General features: G+C 38.0%; 1 protein-coding gene across 3 annotated transcripts in view; it reads right to left on the reverse strand.

Moving 5' to 3' along the window:
• Positions 1-21,308, reverse strand: part of dclk1a (doublecortin-like kinase 1a) — a 50,994-nt gene extending 29,686 nt beyond the window's left edge. The window contains exons 1-5 of one of the 3 annotated variants that reach the window (XM_032576688.1): positions 21,071-21,170; positions 20,177-20,569; positions 18,457-18,806; positions 4,916-5,027; positions 341-448 (exon numbers count right to left, since the gene is read on the reverse strand). In XM_032576688.1, the coding sequence (XP_032432579.1) occupies positions 341-448; positions 4,916-5,027; positions 18,457-18,806; positions 20,177-20,534 (928 nt within the window). In that variant the 5' untranslated portion in view covers positions 20,535-20,569; positions 21,071-21,170. Of the gene's footprint in view, positions 1-340; positions 449-4,915; positions 5,028-18,456; positions 18,807-20,176; positions 20,570-21,048 lie in introns of all 3 variants that reach the window. The other 2 variants (XM_032576689.1, XM_032576687.1) reach the window with 2 other exon arrangements.
• Between the last annotated feature and the right edge of the window lie 794 nt (positions 21,309-22,102).

A 22,102-nucleotide genomic window follows, 5' to 3' on the forward strand; every position in this document is an offset into this window, starting at 1 on the left:
ACGAAGGTTAGAAGAACTCAGTGAACTACAGTGCCTTGTATTTGTACCGCATGAACTTTTTTCACATTGTTGCAATGAAAATCTTGTTTGCATAAAATGTCGTAGACCAACACAAAGTAGCATATACAGTAATTAAAAAGTTTAAAAAAAATTAATCGTTGTAATTCCAGCACAAGGACATGCTTTGATCTAAACCATCTCATTGCAATGCTGATTAAATGGTTTTGAACCACTTTATGGTTTTGTTTTGTATTTTTCTGCATTTATCCATTGACTATCCACTTTACAAGACTTTACAAGACTTTAGCAAAAATGAAGCAGAAAAAGAGAACCACTTTACCAGAAGCTGGGGACTTGCTGCGATGTGATTGGATGACAGTCCTGGGAGAGCATCGGTTGAGAGAGCCTGACATCTTGCCATAGGTCACTGACTTCATCATGCGGCACTCTGCAAGCGCAAACAGCATAACCATGCATTCAGAGGCAATTTGGTAGGCACAAACAAATATATCTGCTCAAATAGTGTCAAAATTCAGAAACAAATTTGTATTTAAAATTTTTCTAAAAGTCTGGAGGTTTGATGGCTAGATTTAAGCCTGCATTGTTAACAGAGAAATGATAACCTATGAATCCAGCTGTAATTGGGTTTAGCTTCGGATCCCCAGGAAAAATGAGTCCTGACCTTCTCCGGGCTCGCTTTCCAAACAGAATTATTGCGGCGTTTCAGGAGTGGCAGCTATGACTCATGGAGAACTAGTGCTTTGCAGACACACAGTCCAAATAAATGAGCCGTGTGAACGCCAGCGCCCAACCTGCCTGCCTCCTCCTCCAAAACTTTTCTCGTCTCCTGCTCATTAACTGAGCCCCATTAAAGCTCATTAACATTTCAGACAAGTGGGAAAGGGAAGAATACGCAGCCTGCCAGGCATGTCTGTCCTCATCCACCTCATCTGTGTGTGTCTGTGTGGCTGATTGTGTGACATTTTCTGTAACCCAGTGATTAATGTACAATACGGAGTGTTAACATGATGACTGTGTGCCAGAGTTGAGGCAGGGGCGATAATTATAGCGATGCTGAGAGGAGGCAGCGTCTTCTGCAGCTCCACTTCCAACTGCCTTACTGCTAAGTCTGTCACTCTGTGTTCCTGTCTGTCTGTTCTTCCATATTACTCTCTGTCTGCCGGTGGATAAAGAGGTGTTAACTTACACTCCTCATCCCCTGGCACAGACAGGATCGATGTGTGTTGGGGGCAAAAAGAGAATCTTTCAGTTATGTAGGATTATTAAAAAGTGGTTAGGAAGTCAACTTTTAGTTACTTTTTGAAGATGTAAAATAAACAGACATCTTGGGTCACATTTTATCTCAGTTTGGGGTAAAAAAAAATAAGAAAGTCAGACATGAATTGTACCTGGATGCATCCCTGCTAGGTTAACAAGGTGTTTATCTTAACGTGGCATAGCATAAACCAGGACAAGTTCTACCTGAAGAGGATACTGAATGGAAAAAATGTACTGAGTTGGTTGGAAACACAGAATCTGTATACTTCCATATTTAGCCTGCTGACTTCCTTCACACATTTTCCTGGGTGAGAAAATTTGGTTGTTTGTGTTTTTCACTTTATTAAAAGCTTTTGCAACTTAAATTAGCCATAAAAATAATTGCATAACACAGAATAAAATGATACTGTGAAAAAAGTTTTGCTTTGGTAATTCCATTAAAAAAAACTCACATAATTCTAAGATTTTGCAAGAAAGAGAAAAATGCAAAGTAATGACATTTTTTTCTACCTTTGATTTAAGTGATCTGTTACATGCCAAGTATGGTAAAAGACAGTGAAATTGAAACTTTTTAAATTTAATATCAGAATACTGAATTAACACTAAGGCATAATTGTTTTGTTTTGTTTTTTACAAACTTGAGAAGTTAGATCAGTTTGCCAGATCTGATGTTTTCTGTGTACATTTTCTGCAAAGTTTTGTTTAGTTTCCTCCTCTTTCATTAGTTTCTTTCATTCATTTCATAGTCTGTTTCATTACTTGGTTTTTTAAGAACAACACCCGGTTCTGAATCCAAAATAAAGGGACTCTGGACATTCAAAAGCTAGTATCAGCAGATGCTGGTACTGCTTGCCTTCTCAGGCGTAAGTTTCAGACACCTTCTTTGGAGTTGCTGTTTACTTTCCCCCCAGAGAGACTGAGGTGGCAGAACTACAAGTAGAGCAGAAATACAAGTGCTTTCATGAAAGTAAATAACCTCATCTGACCCACAGTAACCATTCTAGTTTCATGCTGGTGCTGGAAGACGATGGATCATAAGGTGGTTCCGAAATCAAATTGCTTCTCCAAAAATAACCCCCTGAAATCAACATTACATCAGATTATTCATCCCTGAGAAACCATTTTCTTCAAAGACCAGCAAATTAAATTAAAGTTAAACCTTTAATCAACTTAGATAATATTAAGAACATTTGATATCTGGTTGATAAAACTCTATGTCATAGTTCAGTGTTTCAGCTCTGTTTCTGTCTCTGTTTACATAATCAAATCATTAGGGAGGGGGTTAATAATAAAAAATAACCCTTGATTACAATAATTATTGTCTGAGGTGGTTTTCATAATTATCCTTATCTGAAGTGTAATTATTTTTGATTGCTCATTAAAAAAAAGCTTAATTTGACTTGGGAGAGTTCCAAGACAAAAGCCACAGCTGACAAAAGAAGAACACAAAAGTCCAATCTCACATTTACAAAAACATATCATCCTCAAGAAGTGGAAAAGATGAACCTTTTGGAAGGTATATATCATGTTACACTTGGCATAAAACTAACATAACATAGGGTTAGGCTGCCAGACAATAATCCAAAGCACACTATGAAGTCCAACTCTGAATGGCTGAATAAACCTTCAAAATTAAGGTTTTGGAGTGGCTCATTTAAAATCCAGACTTAAACGAGGAGCTGAGGCATGACATAGGCATTTCATGCTTCAAACCTTCCAATGCCACCTGAATTTAAATAATTCTGCAAAGAAGAGGGGACCAAAATTCATCCAGGCAGAAAAGTATGATGGTGGTTTTTGCTGCCAAGAGTGACACAACTAGTTTTTAGGAGCAAGTTAAATAAACTAACTTTGTTAAACTAAGATTTAATCATAATTTTAAAACTGCATTTTGTGTTTAACCAGGTTGTCTTCTGATGATAAAAAGAGAGAGAAAATCGCAAAAGCTCATAAAGGAGTCCCAAAAAAATCCACATCATAATTAATTTTTTAAAAATTATAAAACATATTTTTGTTCATTCAGACAGATATTTTTGTTTCTTTAAGAATGTGTTATTATATCAAATCTGACTCCATCCAGTATGAAAAAAAGATTCATGCTCTTTATTAAACTTGAACATTAACAGCAGGGCAACAGCACACATGCGTGCTCTACCTGTATGTTCCATCTTTACTACTGATGCCAACATGGAAAAAGAAAGAAAGTTTAATCAGAAAGATACAATAAGAACTAGATTGACTGCTAAGATCCAAACTTCTGGAGATAATTATCAGTAATTCCAGATAATACTAATTCAAAACCATAACCCCCCCACCCCCTGCTGCATGTAGGTGGTTGCTTTGTGGGTTTTCTCAAGAGGGAAGAAGGTCACCGAAGGAAGACTGGCTAATGGATTCGGGTAAGTATTATGTTTTGAGAATGAAATGAGAAAAAATGGTGCGCAAAAAAACGAAAGAATAATGAGAAGGGGTGGATGCTGGAGACCCAGGTTGGATGGACTTCATTTGGTGAATAAAAGGCTACAAATCAGACAAATGTACAGAATACAATTTGAACAAAAGCCAGCACAAACTGATTCATGTGGGAGCAGAGGAGGGAAAGAATACAGATGAGCACTAAATGGCAACAGAAGGAGAAGCAGACAGCAAATCATAGGACAGAGTATCCTCAGTGGGCCGTGGCAGTAAGATGGAAAGAAAGGGAGCAGGGTTGTAAGAGGTGAGACAAGAACGGGAGACAAGAGGGGGGATAAAAAAAGAAGGATCAACACACATCGCAGCATGGACTTAATTTCTTTTGTAACCTGAAGCAGAAAGATGGCAGTCCTTCAGGAAATGAAGCGATAGTCAAAGCAGATGGATTTTACATCAGGTTCATTAATCACAGAAGTCACATCCCATGGTAAATGTTTGTATTTAGGGAGGCTGTTTCCTGCCATTTGCTAGTGGCAATACATTTCCACAGAGAATGTTGTTGTGTTAGATTGTACTAATCAGTTTATGCTTCTCCGTAATTATAGCTTGTTCTTCATTTAATTAGATCAACAGACCCTGAAAGGATTCAGATAACTGCTTTTTATGTGAGTGAATGTTTGTTTCCCCTCTGGTTCCCATTGTGAATGAGTGATTCTAGAGCTGAAAAGAATGCATATAACATATGCAGGGAACTTTGTAGCACATCTCCTTCTGGTCTGGCTCTTAAAATGCAAAAGGGACAACTCAAGGAGATACAAACACATAAATAAAGAATAGATGTGTCAGTACATCCGTTCTGCTTGTACGCAAAGCATTTAGTGTCTTGCAAAGCTCTTTATATACATTGAAAATGTTCACATTCTGTCTGTGTATTATCAGGATTAAATGTGGCAAACCAAAATAAAGCATGAAAAAAAAGTTAGGATTTTTCCAACGGGCGTTCATCTATGACATAAGGTATAGGAACATGTATGAAAGGGTCTGCAAACACACAGCTGTGGAGCTGAGCAATGTGAGCAGGTTTCTGAGAATCACACATCAATATCTCTGTTATTGCAAAAATGTATTGCTATCAACAAATATGTGCCTGTACTATTGACCAAGTTGTATAATTCTGAGTTTGTAACTTCAGCAAGAAACAATGAAAGCTTTCGTAGAGCACCTTTTCCCTTACCACTCTCATCCAACATCAAGTCATCATGGTAGCGGAACTTCTCTGGTCCACAGGCCACAAAAATATCCTCCTCACCAAAGAAGTCCTGCAGACATGCAACCTAGAAGTAAAGACAGACATGTGAGTTGGTATTTTAGCAACACTGTTTAATCCAGAGTGCCAAGCAAAATACACAACAGCTGTTTTCTGCAATCAGAGCTGTTCCTGCAAAGAAAGATTTTCTACAAGGTCTGACAAATTTTTAAAGAATGGCTTTTTAGTGACACAGTCCAAATTCGATTTCTTCAAGCAAAAACTAGACTTCTTATGTTTTGGTGGAAACATCAAATTAACCAAGCTTCAGGAGACGGACAAAGATCACCCAGGGTGTCTGTTTGTGTTTGTTGTCGGAGCACACTGCAGTTCTTCACTGTTTATCAGCCTATTAGTAACTATAATTAGACCTTGCTAAGTTGCAATTTGCTGATGTGCAGCAGCATGTAAACCAGACACCCAGAGAAGCAAGTGGGAGGTTCTCTTCCCGTAATTCTTGCTTCCTCTAAACAGGAATAAATAAATCACATGAGAAAAAATTTATAATGCGAGTAAACATAATGGACTTCCAGGAGAGAGGATATTAAAATAACAAGATCACTGTCTAATAGGAACATAAGTGACTAAATCCACATCTGACTCAGTCTTAATGACTCACTGTCGCTCTTTGACAGACTCCATACTGTGCAGTGTGTTTATTTATACCAGCTGACAGCAACCATTTAAACACAAACTTACAAATCACAGGAACTTACTCTGGAAAGAAGGGTTTAGTAATGCAGCATATGATTAATAAATATTATTATACACATTATTTACAAGTTGCTAGAATAAACATACCCAGCTGATCATTACTAGATGGATTTTGTGGCTTTTTAATTTCCAAACTCATTCTTACATTGCGGTTTAAAAGTTAGGATGAGAGAAATTAATCTGAAAAGGGCAGAGGGTGAAACTGAGCTAAACTCTGAATGATTTACTCAACTGAGTTAATTACACACTACAGGTCAACCATCACATTTGAGCCCCAAGGCACCAATATTCTAAATTATATCTCATGCATTGGCAACATTACAGTCAGAAACATTCTTTATGAGATGGCAGCAGTTCATCTACCATGACAAATTTCTCACCACAAAACCTATTAAGAGCTATTACAGCTTAAGCTGCTCAGATGTGTATCACCGCCTGGAGAAAACACATAAACACAAAACAACTGTTATTGCATTTTCAGAGCAATTAATATCCAAGGATCTATTTAGATTCCCATCTGCCCGCAAACTAGAGCCCCCAAAAGAAAGTCAAAACTTATGTAACGGCATCACCAGCAAAGTACTGAAAAAACAGGAGAAAGGGGCTTGTTAAACGAATGTTTGATGGTATGTGATGAGTATGGGAATATAGGGAGACTGTTTTATCCCTTAAACAAGGCATGAGTGAGACAAGGAAGGAGTTTTAAATGAAACACTCTGACACAAACTGTCTGCTGAGCATGCATTATTTTCCAATAACTTTTCAAACGTAGCACCATTTGTGTGTATTTCCAAGTGTGTTCATGCATTTGGCCTCAGACAGAATGAGGATGAGCGCTTCTGCACAAGTAAACATGATAGGAAATTACACTCTTGCTTCATAACAGATTGCATATTGCTTTGTTCCCTGATGTCCCCTGACAGTGCTCTGATGATTTCAGGGCAGAGCATCTCCACTTCCCAAAAACATAACAATGATACAGACGCTGACACTGCTAATGTTTCCCAAAAGTGTCGCTATTGATGAAAAACTTTCAGACAGCTGTGCTTCTTAAGTAATATGTTGTATTATTTCAGCATTCTATTCATTTCCTATGAGCTATAGCATTTCTTGGACCCAGAGAACAGGAAATAAAGACCACAACGACTATCAGATTAATGTTGTTGTTCAAACAATTTAATTTCTTTACAGACTTCTGACTTTCTTAGATTTTTCTAAAGCATAGATGCTACCTCTATAAAGCTGTTATGTAACATGGTTGTAGGAGGCGAGAACATATTCTTTGTACCTATTTTATTATTATTATTATTATTATTGAATGGTTTAAAGTTATTTGTGTAAAGAAATGTCAGTAAATATCCTTTGAAATAAAAGAGATGCCATGTTCAAGAAATAAAAATAGCTAAATGTTGCTCACACTATTTAAAAATGAACTCCAATTAATTTATTAGATCAGTGCATTATTGGAGTTCTAATTAAATTATTTACTCCTCAGGATAAATTTAATCAGCTCCTGGCAGCATTAAAAAAAATTAGTGATAGGATGGCATTATAAAGCAGAGTTCAGAAGAAGAAGAAAAAGCTATCTATGGTGACACCTTTATGCTGATGAGCAGGACAAAAATAATGTGGTTTCCATGGCAGTAATGTCCTTTGGCCATAGATGCATGCAGGCCATGTGCCACTTCATTGCACAATGTGCAGGCAGAGATAATAGAGTGCCATCATTCATATTTTAGCTACTCTGAGTATTTTACCCAGCAAAACTATGCCATTCATAAAAATCCCCACATGAACGCATCCATGCTTTGCATGGCCTGGTTATGCTGAAACACTTATGCAATACCTCTTTTTTTAAACTGTTGTGTTCACAAGAAAGCACAACCAATGAAGGAGAGCAGAGGGAAACATATCAAATAAAAGTGGAGAGAGAAATCAAATATCCAAGTCCCCAGAGTTAAACCAAAAGCAAATACAGAGCAAGAAAAATGGAAGAAAAAAAAAACACAACAGGGGAGATCTGTTTCTGACTGCAGTTTTGAGCCCCTCATTGTGCTAGATGACAAAACAAGCAGCTTTGATGTATCTGGTTCTCTGTTCGTACAGAGAAGTAGTGGAGTTACACAACATGTGCCACTTTCAGAAACAAGGACAGGATGAAATAAACAGAACAAAAACAGGAGCAGAGTGATATGAAGAGGGGTAATTTCATAACCAGTCTCTTTCCCTGTGCTGTTCACTACACACATGACTGACTGCACAGTTTACACACTATACATACATTTAAATGGCTACAATAAAAAAGGCATATAAATCCAGAACAAGACAGAACAAGCGAAGTGTGATATTTCAAAATTGTAGTCATGACTTTCTTCAAAAAAGCCTATTTGCAGAAATAATGAATGCTTTTCCATAGTCATTTTGATATTATCAGTGTGCCACCTAGTGTTCAAATCACAAAACTCCAATTCTGTTAGTTCTCTCTTCTTTTTCTGCTACTTGTTTTCGTCTACTAAACAAAAAAAAAAACCACAAATAATTTATCTTTTAATAAATGCTAGTAACTAGTTATTTTGCTTGTTTAGCAACTCTAGTGCTTCAAAAAATATAATTTGCTGAACAATTACAGAAATCATTACCGGAGCTGGACAAACAAATAACACCACATGGTGGCACTGTTTAACTATAAGATATTGAAAGCAACAACAATTTACTAGAAGCAAAAGAGTCCACGGACTGAATTTCTGGTATTAAGTTACAATTTTTTTTTAATCAGGTTATAAAAGCTTTAAGATTGTCTTGAAACACAGAGCAGTGCTGATAAAAGGAAGTGGGAAGGAGGTATGTATTTTAAACAGATTCATTATGAATAACATGCAGATCCAGTGACTGAGCAAAAGCACATAAAAAACAAGATGCTTTAAACTGTAACCTAAGTAACACCACTATATCTCATCTTGTTCAAAGAAAATGTGTGGGCATAAAGTACAGCACCATGTAAAAATATCTACATCCCTTGATTTTATTCAACTGACCAATGCATATTAGAGTGGTGGAAAGAAAATGATACATGATATTCAAACATTTCCACCTTCAAAATCTAAAACGTGTGCCATGCATTTTGAGTCCCTTTTATGCTGATACACTTAAACAAAATTCAGTGCAATCAATTGTAAGTAACCACCTACTGGAGGGGTGGAGTCAACGTGTGAGTGTGTGTCACACTCACTTTATGAAAGAGTGACAAGAAGGAGAAAAACATTTGAAAACAAAGCTATAAGAAAAGACCCATTTTTAATTTACAGCTTAGAAGATCTACAGAAAACTGTAACTGCATGTCACTCTGATAATGTCATCCCCAGTGTGAAACATGATGGTGGCAGCATCATGGTGTGGGAACTCAGGAGGCTTTTCTTTGGGAGGGCAGGACAGTGGGTCGTGTTTCGTTTGAAAATGGATGGAGCAAAATACAAGTCAATCCTGTGTTCTGGATGTAGAAGACATAAGACTGAGGCAGAGGTTTAGCTTTCAGCAGCCATAGTGGTTTGCTCTATTTGCTAGATATGGTTTTTATTTTAAACTTGTTTTGTTGAATTAAACATCACTGCAAAATTCACGCGCAGCTCATATCGGAGTCACTCTCTGAGACAAGCTGTCTTGCTCAATTGCAGTTCCAGCAAATCAGCAGCTAAGAAGAAATGATTAGTGACAGCGCTTCATGTTCTGCACATTTACATCAGCTATTCTTGTCTTGCGTGTCATATGGCAGGTCTTACTGGAGAAGTCAAGAAGTCATATCTCAGCTCCTCAGGTTTTACATTAGCACTTCTGACAGCCTCACAATAGCAAAACAATAGGAAACTAATTACTGATGCATCTTAAATCTGAAGACAACTAAACCAAACTCTGAAAAAAACACATAAAATAATCCCCAAAAAAATCTTATTGTGAAATTATGTTTTTTCAGACTAAGACTTACCAAACCTGTGACTGTATACTTGTTTTATAAAAGGTTTAATAGTGTCCTTGCAGCTTTTGTTTAATTTTGAGCTTTGGGGTCATCATGTCTCTTACATTATACTTAAATATGGAGTGCTGGCATTTCAAGAATTAGTTTTTTGATATGCTACTTGTTAGAGAAGTAATATAATAAAAAAAATTTACCATTTCAGCAGAATTCCTGCATGCTCTGTTTGAAGCAGAATCTAACAGGTTGCTGCAAAGCCAGAACTCAACCTCTAATGTTCTTCCACCACAATAGACTTGCAGTGTTTACACAGAGGACGCGGTGAGGGCAGCGTAATCCAGCCCACAGAAATACCACAGTTTGGAGGGATGAGCTGCTACTGCATTCTGCCAAAGAAGCTTAGATCAGTGGAGCTCTCCATGGTCCTGGAATCACAGTCGGCCCGTCGTGCTGCTCTGAAACAATAACCAATTCAATCAGATCAATTATCTACCTGTGTATCCATCTATCATTGTTTTTTCATAATTTCTCATGCTTATCAAAGAAAATTTATATATTTTAAAGTCTTTGCTTCACAAATTAAATTTTCCCCTTTGTTCAGGCCATTAGTTCTATTTCAGTTGTTTCTCGTTTTGATAATTTATTTTCAGAGTCTTTGTTCTCCCTTGTTTTATGTATAAAACACGCAACAGGGAAAATTTGATTGACATTTTAGAGACAAGATCATCTGTCATCTGAAAAACTGAACATTGGCTAAAACTCAATTTCACAAAGGTAGGAGGCGAGAACAAAGCACATCAGAAGCCAAATTCACACATCACTGCTGTTCAATTAGCAGAGCCCAGACTGAATGGTCACGTTTCATCAGACACCTGCCACGAAATGAGAAATGATTAATTTCGCGAAGCAGTAGAGGTCAGGAAGAGTGAGAAAGACAAACAGGAGCGGTGACATGAGGCCAGTTAACTGCGTTCACCTCAAACCAGCAGATGCCTGCCAGGCTGGCTGCTCTGTTGCATAACACCTTATGTAACCACCTCTGTTCACCACATGGTGGGAGGGAGAGGAAAAGTTTCTGATGAAGCTGTGAATTTTTTTCTTTATTAAATGTGACAGCATCTCCCCACCCTCCATGTGTTAAAACACATCTTTTGGCAGCTCTGATGAAAAGAAAAAAAAAAGAAAACTAAAGTTCTACTGCTTTCTCAAGGGCACGCAGCTTGAATATGACTTCATCTTATGCTTCGAACAATTATCTTTGCTGCCTTCTATACATTTCTGCTGCATGTCCTGCCAGCCTATTACCAGTTTTCTACACCAATTATTTCACACTACTTCCTTAAGCTCTATCTGCCTGCAACAAACCGACATATTCATCCCTTATATGAAAAAGAAGGTAGTGCTAGTAAAAGGTAATTTTATTTATATAGCACATTTTCAGCAACAAGGCAACGCAAAGTGCTTACAAAAACCATCTACTAGTTTAAGAAAAGTGCAGTATTTGTCACTTTGGTGTTGCCTAGGGAAGCACAATGTATTGCAAATACAGTACAACATAATTACAACATCTGTAATGTAAATACCACAAAATATTTGTTGGATATTTTTTTCCAAATTTTTAAAAAGCAATGTGATAGAAATATTACAGTTACATATTGTGAAGACTTTATCAGTAACAATATAGCCACCTTTTCCCCATTTCTGTGTAACCTTCAGCATCTTAGGGGTCAAATGTGAGCATCGACTACAATGAAACTCAATTCAACAGGTTGAATATGTTACTGGCACGCAAAGTGAGAATTTCTGACACTTGGAATCTAGTAACAAAGAAATATACAATATAAAAGTATTTTCCAATATCCATAATATAAGCAACTAATATTGCAGTGGATGACAGGACATCATACTTTGCATGCAAAACCTACAACACACTGGCAAAATATTAATTATTTGCCTGTCCACCTATACACAAACATGGTTTAATTCAAAGATGGCCCAAACTTTGCTGTTATATCAGCTCCAGCTTTTATAGAATTGCTGTCTTGAAGGTTTAGGCATGAAGAGATGGGATTATTTGAACATTTTGTTCAAAATTGTATTTGTGAGGTCAGACACTAATGTTGGACGAGAAACCTTGAGTTTCGGCTTCTGCTGCAGTTTCAGTCTGGTAACTGATTATTCTATGTCCAGAAATTATCTTAAATTGTGTTGTGTTTCTTTTTTTGTTCCATTAAGAGTGATGCTTTAATGTGGGGAAATTGTGATAAAAATATGATTATGATTTTACAATAAACAAAAAAGACATATCATGATTCAATATTTATTGACTTAATAATCTAATTAATATATTGTTATCTATAACGTTTATACATAATATTTTTTTTATACACAGACCTAAAGAGAAATGGAATAAACAGAAAATTGCCTAGTAGCAGATTTCAAATGTTTGTTTTTTTTCTCACAGACTTAAATAATAATAATCAGTCAATCAATTTTTGTTGTTTTCTTCTTTATAGAATAAAACACGTCTGACGTTAACTGGTTAGCTAGGCTGTAGCCAACTGTGGTAACGCAATCTTTAATTTTCAGAGGGAGAGAGCATTATTCAGTTCAGTCTGACAGCTCAAAGATGTCTATGTATTCTTTATGCAACTAACAGCATAGAGCTGGAACACAGCTTTCTACCATACAAATACACTGAGACTGTGTGTGAGGGGTTGTGGGTGTGCGTGTGTGTGTGTCTGCATCTGAATTTGCGATGTGGCTGAGTTCTCCACAGTCTGTCGGTGCTACAAACGTCTGCCATCGATCCTAACTTGGCAACAGATCCTCTGACTGTACGACCAGAGCTCCAATCTGCTACAGTGACTCTTCACAGGCAGACAGAGACACACACAAAAAGCTCAGTCACCGAGTCAGAGAGAAAGGCAAACATGAAATCAACTTTGCTGAAAAAAAGATGCTTGAAATAACTTGTTTACTAACAAAAGCAGCAGTATTCTCCCAAGATTCTTCAAAAAAAAAAAGAACTAACCATTTTTCAAACACTGTCAACTTGCACTTAGAGCAGTGCTGATACATTACATACCTGCTCATACTCACAGAGAAATATCTACACACCCCCTCACACACATGCACTACGATGAGTGGCTGTGATTCAGCAGATCTGAAAGAGCAGATGCATTTTTCCCACTCATGCAAAGCAGAACCGTGACACCATCAACAATCCTAAAAATCTGAGGATGAAAGCAGATAAATGCTTAGACATGAGGGTGAGAATTTTCACATAATTCTGATGTAATATGAAGCTTTTGGGGGTAACACTGTTGCAGCCCTTCTCTATAGTTCTACAGAATTGGAAAAAAAATAACAGAAGATAAACTAAAATAAATTACGGAAGGAAGTTCACAAGACTTGATTTTACAAATCAATCCTCATTGCTATACAATAAATTATAGCAAAATAAGAAAAGTGACTGACTGAAGCAGTAATGTAATTTGTTTAGCAATTAAAGATGACACATGGACAGCAGATGGAGATGCCAAAATAAAATTCTTTCCATAGAGGAAAATCTTAACATAAGATTAAAAACTGCCAGAATGCAAAGAAACCAGAGGAGGGAAATAAAAGCTGCATGGCCTTGCCAGCAAGGAGAGAATGGTGCCAGCAATGCAGTTTAAGATGTGAGAGCTGCACTGCAGATTGTGAACAAGTTGCTCTTCCTTATTTCTCTCCCACATAACACCTGCATTAAAACTGGGTCATTTAATGTGCAGGAAAATACACAGCAGAACTGTATCCTTGGTAATAGGAGTGGACTGTTTAAATCATATAAAGAATTAACATGGTCAGCATAATCAGTGGATTAGTGTCAGCATTTAGCATTGTCAATTAACACAAGATGCAAAAAAATTGGTTATATTAAAATTACAGTGTATATTTGAGGAATATTGAAGGAATTATCAAATCGATTCAAATTCTAAAAAGTTATTAAGGCTTATGTAGGAAGATGTTACCATTGAACAAGTTTGACAAACACAACTCAAATGCACTCAAAGTGAACTAAGTTGTGATTGGTCAACACTGCTAAAATATGAACTAATATACTTTGTTCCAAGACATTTTGTTTCTCCACAATGTATTCTGCCTTTTTTAAATCACATACATTTATCATAGAAAAAAATCCAATAATTAATCCCTTAAACTATACGGAATATATAAAACTATTAAGGAACGCAGGCATATTTATTTGCATTTGTATGAATTTGCATTTGGATGTTTTCTTCTTTATTCGATAAGGAAGAAAACAGCATCTTAGCCAAGTGGGCTAAGATGTGCTATAGCCCAGTTGGCTAAGATGTGCTGGAGATAAAACTATGGCATCACTTCATGCTTTTTTTGGCAAAATCTAAATGAATGCAGTGAAAGGTGTGTGTTGCACATTGAATATGCATGAGGCACACAAATGCTTGAGGAGGCAGCAGGTGGGGTCTGCCATAGTGCCTGTGTGTGTAAGCAGAGATAAGAAGTATTAATACGCCGGCCACGTCCGTGTCCTAAGCCACTTACGGGTCGTCTATTGTCATGATCAGTCTGTGCAGACCACATCATGCCGGTGTGCTACTGTGATAATTCAACAGAATGTAAACCAGTTCCTTAGCAACTAGATTAAATTTTCAGAAAAACTAGCAAAACAAAGCTCAAAATAGTTAGGTTGTGCTTACACAAAAAGTAGGGGAAGAATCTAAACTGGATGGATTTAGTATTGGAGGTGGAATCTGATCTAGGCTCCTGAAGCAAGATTCTCGTATTACACATAGATATCCAAATGATCACAGAGGAGTAAGAGCTCACAGCAGAGAGGAGGTGGCACAGTGTATCAGATACTCACAGAGACTTGCTCCCATTGTGTTACACAGTGCTGAACAAAAGTATTCACACCCCTTGAACTTGTTCAGATGTTTTCAGGCTACAACTACAAACATTAATGTATTTTGTTGGGATTGCATGTTGTGAACCGACACAAAATATAGCATATTCTGAAGCACGAAAGAAATAAGAATAACCTAAAAGCTGTGATGTGCCTTTGCATTCTGCCCTTGCCATGTCAATACTTTTTAGAACCACCTTTTAAAACAATAACAGCCATAGGTTTTTAGGGCATGTCTGCACTGGCTTCACACAAGTAAAAACTGAAATTTTTGCCCATTCTTCTTTGCAAAATAACTAAAATTCTGTCAGGTTGGACAGAAATAGTCCATTGTAGCTCCAGCTGTATGGCATCGGTCATCATTTAAATCTACTTTATACTTCTCCACAGCATTATCCCTGATCTCTCAGGGGTGTTCTAAGGTCTCCATATTTGCTCACTAATTGGTTCTATTCATTAATTTGGTGACATCTGAAAGTATTCAGTTGCAAATCCCAATTAAAGTCACTTTTGAGATTTTAATGTGAATAAAAGACACCTTTAAGTTTGTGGTTGTAACATGAAGATGTTAGAAATGGTTTAAGGGAGTTTGAATACTTGAAGCACCATATATCATATCATCAGACAAAATGTAAAATAAATAAAGCAACAAGATCTTCCAACGTCACAGTAAATATAAAGGTTTTATTATTAGGAAACTGTGAATATGGTCATAGCTTCATGTCATAAAGCCATCTGGAGCCACTGTAAGTGATTTATTGCTTTGCCACTCTACAATCCTAACAACAAGGCATAATAAATGGCACTGACATTATGATTGCACATAAAATAATAATGAACATCAACTTTAAACAAATACAAAAATATACCTGAAAATTGCACCACAACCAAAACACATCTAACAATCCTTGTATAACAGAGTGCATGCAAACCTGACGCCCTCTGTTTCTGGCCTCATTACAGGGTTAATGAAAGTAAGAGGCTCAAGCTTCTTTGCAGTTCTGTTGGGACTCGACGTTACTGGCAGACAGGCCCAGAAACCTACTTTTGTGCAAGCTCACTGACTGACGTGGTTCAGCTCATGAAAGAAGACCATACATAGAGAAACACATTCTCATAAATATGCTGGTGGTTGCACAAACCTAGACACACGTTTCATTTAGCTTTTAAAGCAAAGTCATTCTGATACTTATACTTGACTAACATACATACAAAATTACAACATTTTCATGAGTTTGCTCTATAGTAGTCAGGTCTTCTGCAAGATTTTCGTGTGTAGACTTGGAAATAAGTTCTGGAACAGTTCATTCATCAATTCAAATCCCGCGTTTAATTTTGTCTCCCACAGCCCACTTTCCAGTTTTCCAAACTGCGTCAAACACCAACCAGAGACCCAACATAGAAGGAAAGATAAAAATGAGGAGCTGGATTTGCACTCAGCCCAACCCTGCCAATTTAGCAGTGAGTGTGTTACCATGCCTACATGTTCAATCAATACCATGTCTAAAAATAGCACACCAAAACAGCCTCATTTCCAATCACAGAGGGATGAACGGAGCAACAGTAGTACTTATTGTGTAATCTCCAAGAAAACTGCTCGTTAGTGAGTATTATGCAAATGTGGTGAGTTTAATCCCCAGCAGAAGGTTTCTCTAGGAAAACCTGATCCTCAGATTTCATTGGCTGGTACTAGAATCTAATTGGAGTCAGGATCCTGCTGAGCTAACAGTGCATCATTAAACAGACAGAGATGAAATGACATGAAAATAAGAGCTTACTAAAAGAGTCACTGAGCATAAAAAGATCCTAGAGCAAAGAGCATTTCCATGAGCCTGATTCACTAATTGGTCAGTTACAACCCAATTCTTGCCATGCAACACAAAATGTCAAGGAGCCCAACACAATCTATTTCAAGAATAACGCTGCTGACAGGATGACAGCAGCTCAGTGTCATTACATTCAGTTACTTGGAGCTGCAGCATCACCTAAACAGAGGCAGACAGAGAAATGGGGAGCAGACAAAAATACAGAGAAAAAATGGTGATGCATGAGACAGGTGGCATGAATCCAAACAGGAAAAAATATGAAAGAATAAAACACCAACATGCTGGGGGAGACAACGTGTTCTTCCTTTGCTTATGAATACACACAAACATCAACATGTGCCTGAAATAAGGCTTGTTTGACATGATTCAGCTGCAGTGAAGACCCAGTTCTCATTTTAGCAATGCAGTAAGGAAAATGTGCTTCGTTCTGAGAGTAGGAGCAGGATTGGTGGGTGGACTGTTTTTTCGACGCTGATTTATTTTTGTGTTTAGAGACAATGATCTGTACACATCACACATCGCTGAGCGTGGGAGCAACTCCATTCATGGATTTCTTTCAACATTACCTCCTCTTGACCTCTGCGTCACTCGTTCTGTTCACAGCTCTGACTGTAAATTTAGATGTGTCCATTAAATTGGAGGTGTGGAATGAAAAATGAAAGAGTACTCATTAAATATTTAGGCATTCTGAAGTCTTAATTCCGCTCTTCAAGCAGCAGCCAGTGGACTAACTCTTTCTGCAGATAAGATATGCAATAACCTCCAAAACTCACCAACACAAGCTTTTCCCACAATTTCACTAGAACAGGACTTCATCCATTTACTCCGGTGAAGAAGCAAACAGCAGTTTAAAACTTTGCTTTGTTTCAGTTTTCAGCCCCATTGTCTGTTCAAACAGCAAACCAATGATGCCTCCAAAATTTAAAAGAACATAAAGGTGAATAATTCAAATAGACTTTCTTCTGAACACATCTTGTGGACTTCTGTATTGCCTTTAACTCAACTCAGTAACAACTGGTATTCCAGAAGCTGTACCACCTTATCGTCCCCACACATTTGATTAATCTTTTACACAATTTCCTAAGCAACAGACAGTAAGAAGTGTGGATGCGCTCGACCCCGTCCGCTGCCTTTACCATCAGCACCAGAGCACCACAGTGTCTGTGTTTAATCCATTCCTAAACACGTTCTACAAAAACAACAGCATCAGCACACCACTCAGCAAACCTTTTCTAAAAATACTCACAATACAACACAGCCATCCTGTCCCTATTCAAGACAAGGCAAGTTTATTTATAGATCACCATTCATACACAAGGCAATTCAAAGTGCTTCAAAATACATCAAATGAATGGCAGAAAGAATAACAAAGCATTGACAAAGCAAAATTGCATAAAATGTTAAAATAGAGTTATTAAAGTCATAAAAAACTAATGCCATGAACTGTTTATCAAACACTTAGAGCTAATGCTGCTGCAAACAGAAAATGTTTTAAATTTATCAGAAAAGCCTGTACACAAATTACAATGAGCAGCTAGGGTACAGAGGAACTAACTATAAGAAGTACAAGTGGATTCAACCACATCTCCTGCTCTGACCATGAACATTGGAGCACCACAGGGCTGTGTGCTTGGCCCATTGTAAAACACTCTCTACACACATGACATCATCAGCTCGACAACCAGCAAAAACTAACCAGCTGCTTTGTCAACAAGGTCTTTATTGTAAACTAGACAAAACTCACCAACACAAGCTTTTCACACAATTTCACTAGAACAGGACTTCATCCATTTACTCAAAGAACTTCTAGTTGTACTGCCTTCTCTGTTAAACACATGTGAAAAAGAATTCCTCCAAGGGACAATAAAGTAAAAGTTCAAAGTTCACTGTCATCTCTAGAATATATATCTCACTAAGTAATATGTATTAGCAGGATATGCTTAATGACAAATGTCTCCTGAGTGCAACGCACAAGGAATATTAGGGCTAGTGTACTAATCTTTTAATACTGCAAACTCACCAGTTTGCCTTCCAACGTGTAGATTTTCTTCACCACCCCAGAGTCGAGCTTGATGGCATCAGTGATATCGGTCAGAACCTGCTCATAGGAGTGGGCTGTTTTCTTATTCAGCAGGATCCTCACGGCTTTGCGGGGCTTTACTCCACTTCGAACCACCGTTACTAGCTTTGGACGGATGAAGTCCTTGCCTTCGCGGCCGTCTGAGGCACAAGCTTTGGCACAGCTCAGGGACGGAGGCCCACGTGATGAAGAGGACGAGGCCTTGACATTCACTGACCAGTTGGGGTTTACGTTTTTTGTGTAATCCAGCTTTTTGTAGGCCTCAATGGAGCTGCAGACATAGCTCTCACCTGTTAAAGAGACAAACATTTGGAAAAAGATGAAACATTAAAAAGTGAGTTTAATTTTAACAACTTATAGCTCTTCTTATTTCACTTCTCCTGACATTTTAGCACTGACAGCCAGAAGAGATAAATTATCCTGAAATGATCCTGAGAGAACTAATCTGACTTGAAACAAAGGGTACATCTGTTTGGACATATGGGCATCAAATGCATGACATACTTTGGTTTTAACAGATTTTTTATGGAGCACAGCCCACAAAAAACCTAATTTACAACCATTGGGTAAATCCTAAGTTTTCAACAAAGAATGACCCAGTAGTATGCAGAATAGCAAAATGGTTTAATATTGCAATAAGTCAATAAATTTAGTCACTGTCAGTATTTTAGCCAATGCATCAAAAACAACAAGAAATAGGCCAAATAACAAGACCTTCTTTATTTTATGTAATAGCCCCAGTACTGTGAAACAGCTGCATTTTTACCCAGGTTTTTACACAGTGAAAATCCCATTGAATCCGTGTCTAATCCAAAGGTGGGACGTGTATGTAAATGCCCCCGTTAAGTTAGCCTCATCTAAAGTTTATCAGGAAAGGGAGCTGGGCAAGATCAGATGTCTTGGAGGCTCACCGGTCATGAAGAGTTTCCTCCTTAAGAAAGGATGAGAGATGTTTTAGATTACTTAGTGTAAAACTGACTCCCAAACAGTTGCAGAGCCATCCTGAGGCATACACAAACTCAGCCACAATTTGAGGCCCTGGACAAATAGCTGTTGAATTCTCACACATTTATGAGCTCAGAAGTTTTTTGTGTTGTTGTTTTTGTAATTTGTATTCAAGTTTATGAAGAATTAGGCAACTTTAAGTTCTCTCTATTGTTTATCACATAGCAAATTGACAGGAATTTGACTTTTTTTGTGATTTTATATAAATTAAAATGACATTTTAGAAAATTCGTATTAAATTATTCATTTAAATAAATAAGTGAACTATATCTAACAATGTTTACGGTTTGGTACATGTAATTTAAGTCATTTTTAATGATAGCGATTAACAATTTACATGAATATTTTTAAGCTAGAGTCAGATGTAATGCACTATCTGCTATGAGTTTCATTAATTTACATAATATTTTCTGTAAGCACTAAATGGTCCCTCCTTGCCCCATTCAAATTAAATGAAATGCTGTCCACTGAAAATGGCAAGCAAAATCAGAAAAGAAACATCTCAGAAACTGAACTTTGACATTCTAGAACACTTTATTCTAGAGTGCATGTTGATTGGACACTTTCCAAGCTCAAATAACTGAGATGATTGTTGTGTTTAGGGAGCCCTATTAAATCTTGTGCCGGCTCTGAAAGTGAAATAAAACATCATTACCTTCTACCAGCTGATCAATACTAGCGATCTTCTTGCCATCCAGGGTGTAGATAGTCCGGACCCCCTGGGGCAAGTTGACGTTGTCAGATAAAGAGCGGGTCAGGTCGGCTAGCAGTGCGTCAAAGGTCCGGAACCTATCTGAGGAGATGGCGTACACGATCCCGTTGAAGTAGCGGTCCCCGTTGCGGTAGAAGCGAACTTTCTTGGCCCTCTTCTCGGCACTCAGAGTCTTCAGGGTCCTGGTCCGGTACAGGCTGCAGTGGGCGCTGTGCGTGGGGCTAGGCACCCCGTTCATCTTAGAGTTGGACCGGCCGTGCCTCTGACCTTTGTCCCGATCGTCGAAATGCTCCATCTCCATGTCGCTGCCTAAGCTGACGAGTACGGCTGTACTGTCTGGGGGGAACAAAAAAGGGGAGAGGGAAGAGGGCTGTGATGAAAACTTTTCACAGCAGAGGAGTTGGGGAAATAAAAACAAACAACAAAGGTTGCGAAATAAATCCAGAAGAGGCGAACTGAGCAGCCAGCCGGTGTCTGCCGCCGGTGCGCTGTCTCAAAATAACCCCCTAATGACGGATTAAGTGCTGTTAAGCAGGGAGTGGACAGGGCGCTTCATGACGTCCGTCCCCGTGGGTCTGAGGGTGAGTCTGAGTTGGATGAAGAGCGACAGTCACGAATCGATTTGACTTATTAATATTAATAAATACTCAGCAGCTGCGCACTCAGCAGGACAAACATCAGCCTCATCCACCTCCTAAATCACATTATCCACAACACCATGCACCGATTAAAACTAACAGCATGTTTATATCACGATTATGCAACTTGGAGCAAAGTATGGAAAAGTTATTTAATTTAGAGAAATGACTACTCACTTTTGCGCACCGACAGACTTACCAACGCGAGCAATTAACGCTTCGGTCACTGTGACTTCCAGCCTGAACTGATGCACTACTTCCAGGCAGATGCGAAAGAAAACACTGGAGTTCAGTGGGCTTGTCGCAGTTAGGACGGTGGCAGTGTCCTTTGTCCGGTTGATGTGCTCCGCCAGGCAACACAAAACGTGTGTATAATCAAGAGGCAGTGACTGGTTTGAAAATTGACTGGGTAGCAGCTGCTTACCCTCCCATTCTCTCTTCCAGCCACCCCCTCTCTCTTTCTCTTTCTCTCCTCCCCACTCCCACATCTTCACGTCACTCAGTCGTGATTCCCATTCGGCGCCCGCGCCCCTTCATTTCCATGCGAACCCACACTTCACACTCGTGGAAGAGGACGCAGCTGATCGTGCCCCCCTGGCGAGCCAGCCCCGAGGACGTTGGTGGGGGGGAGTCACATCACTTACTTTCACAGTCAAAAGCATACTCTGACAAAAACTGTGTTCAATTAAACAAATAAATTGTTTTGTAATAAATAAATTACAAAATACAGTTTTCAACCAAAGATTTCATTTATAAAGTGAAAACTGCTTTAAAATCCAACCTAATAATTTGTGGGGAAAATAATTAACTTGCGCCATCAAGAATTTGGCTTAACTGGCAATGATTTTTTTTTTTTTTTTTTACATTACTGGCCCACTCTTTCTGTAGAATTATTTTACTCAAATTCACTGAAAGATTCTTAACCAAAGATAAGTTTGAAGTCTTGGCACAGTAGCACTGAGATTTAAGTATGACGGACATGCCAAAACCTCAAGTTTTTAAGTGTACTTTGGTTTGAACAAACACATTGTAGCTTGACATCTTTTATTTAAAAAAAAGCTTTCAACATAGCTGTTTAACCACAAGAATTATGAAAGTTTGATATTAATTTATTTCACAAACACATCAGTCCTCTGATGGTCTAGAAGAATAACAGTCAACTAAACCAACATCTTCAGTAAAATGCTGATCAAAATATTCAGTTAGGTTAGTAAAAAAGTTATTGTTGCTA

This window comes from Xiphophorus hellerii, chromosome 11, assembly GCF_003331165.1.
Source record: "Xiphophorus hellerii strain 12219 chromosome 11, Xiphophorus_hellerii-4.1, whole genome shotgun sequence".
Lineage (NCBI taxonomy): Eukaryota > Metazoa > Chordata > Actinopteri > Cyprinodontiformes > Poeciliidae > Xiphophorus > Xiphophorus hellerii.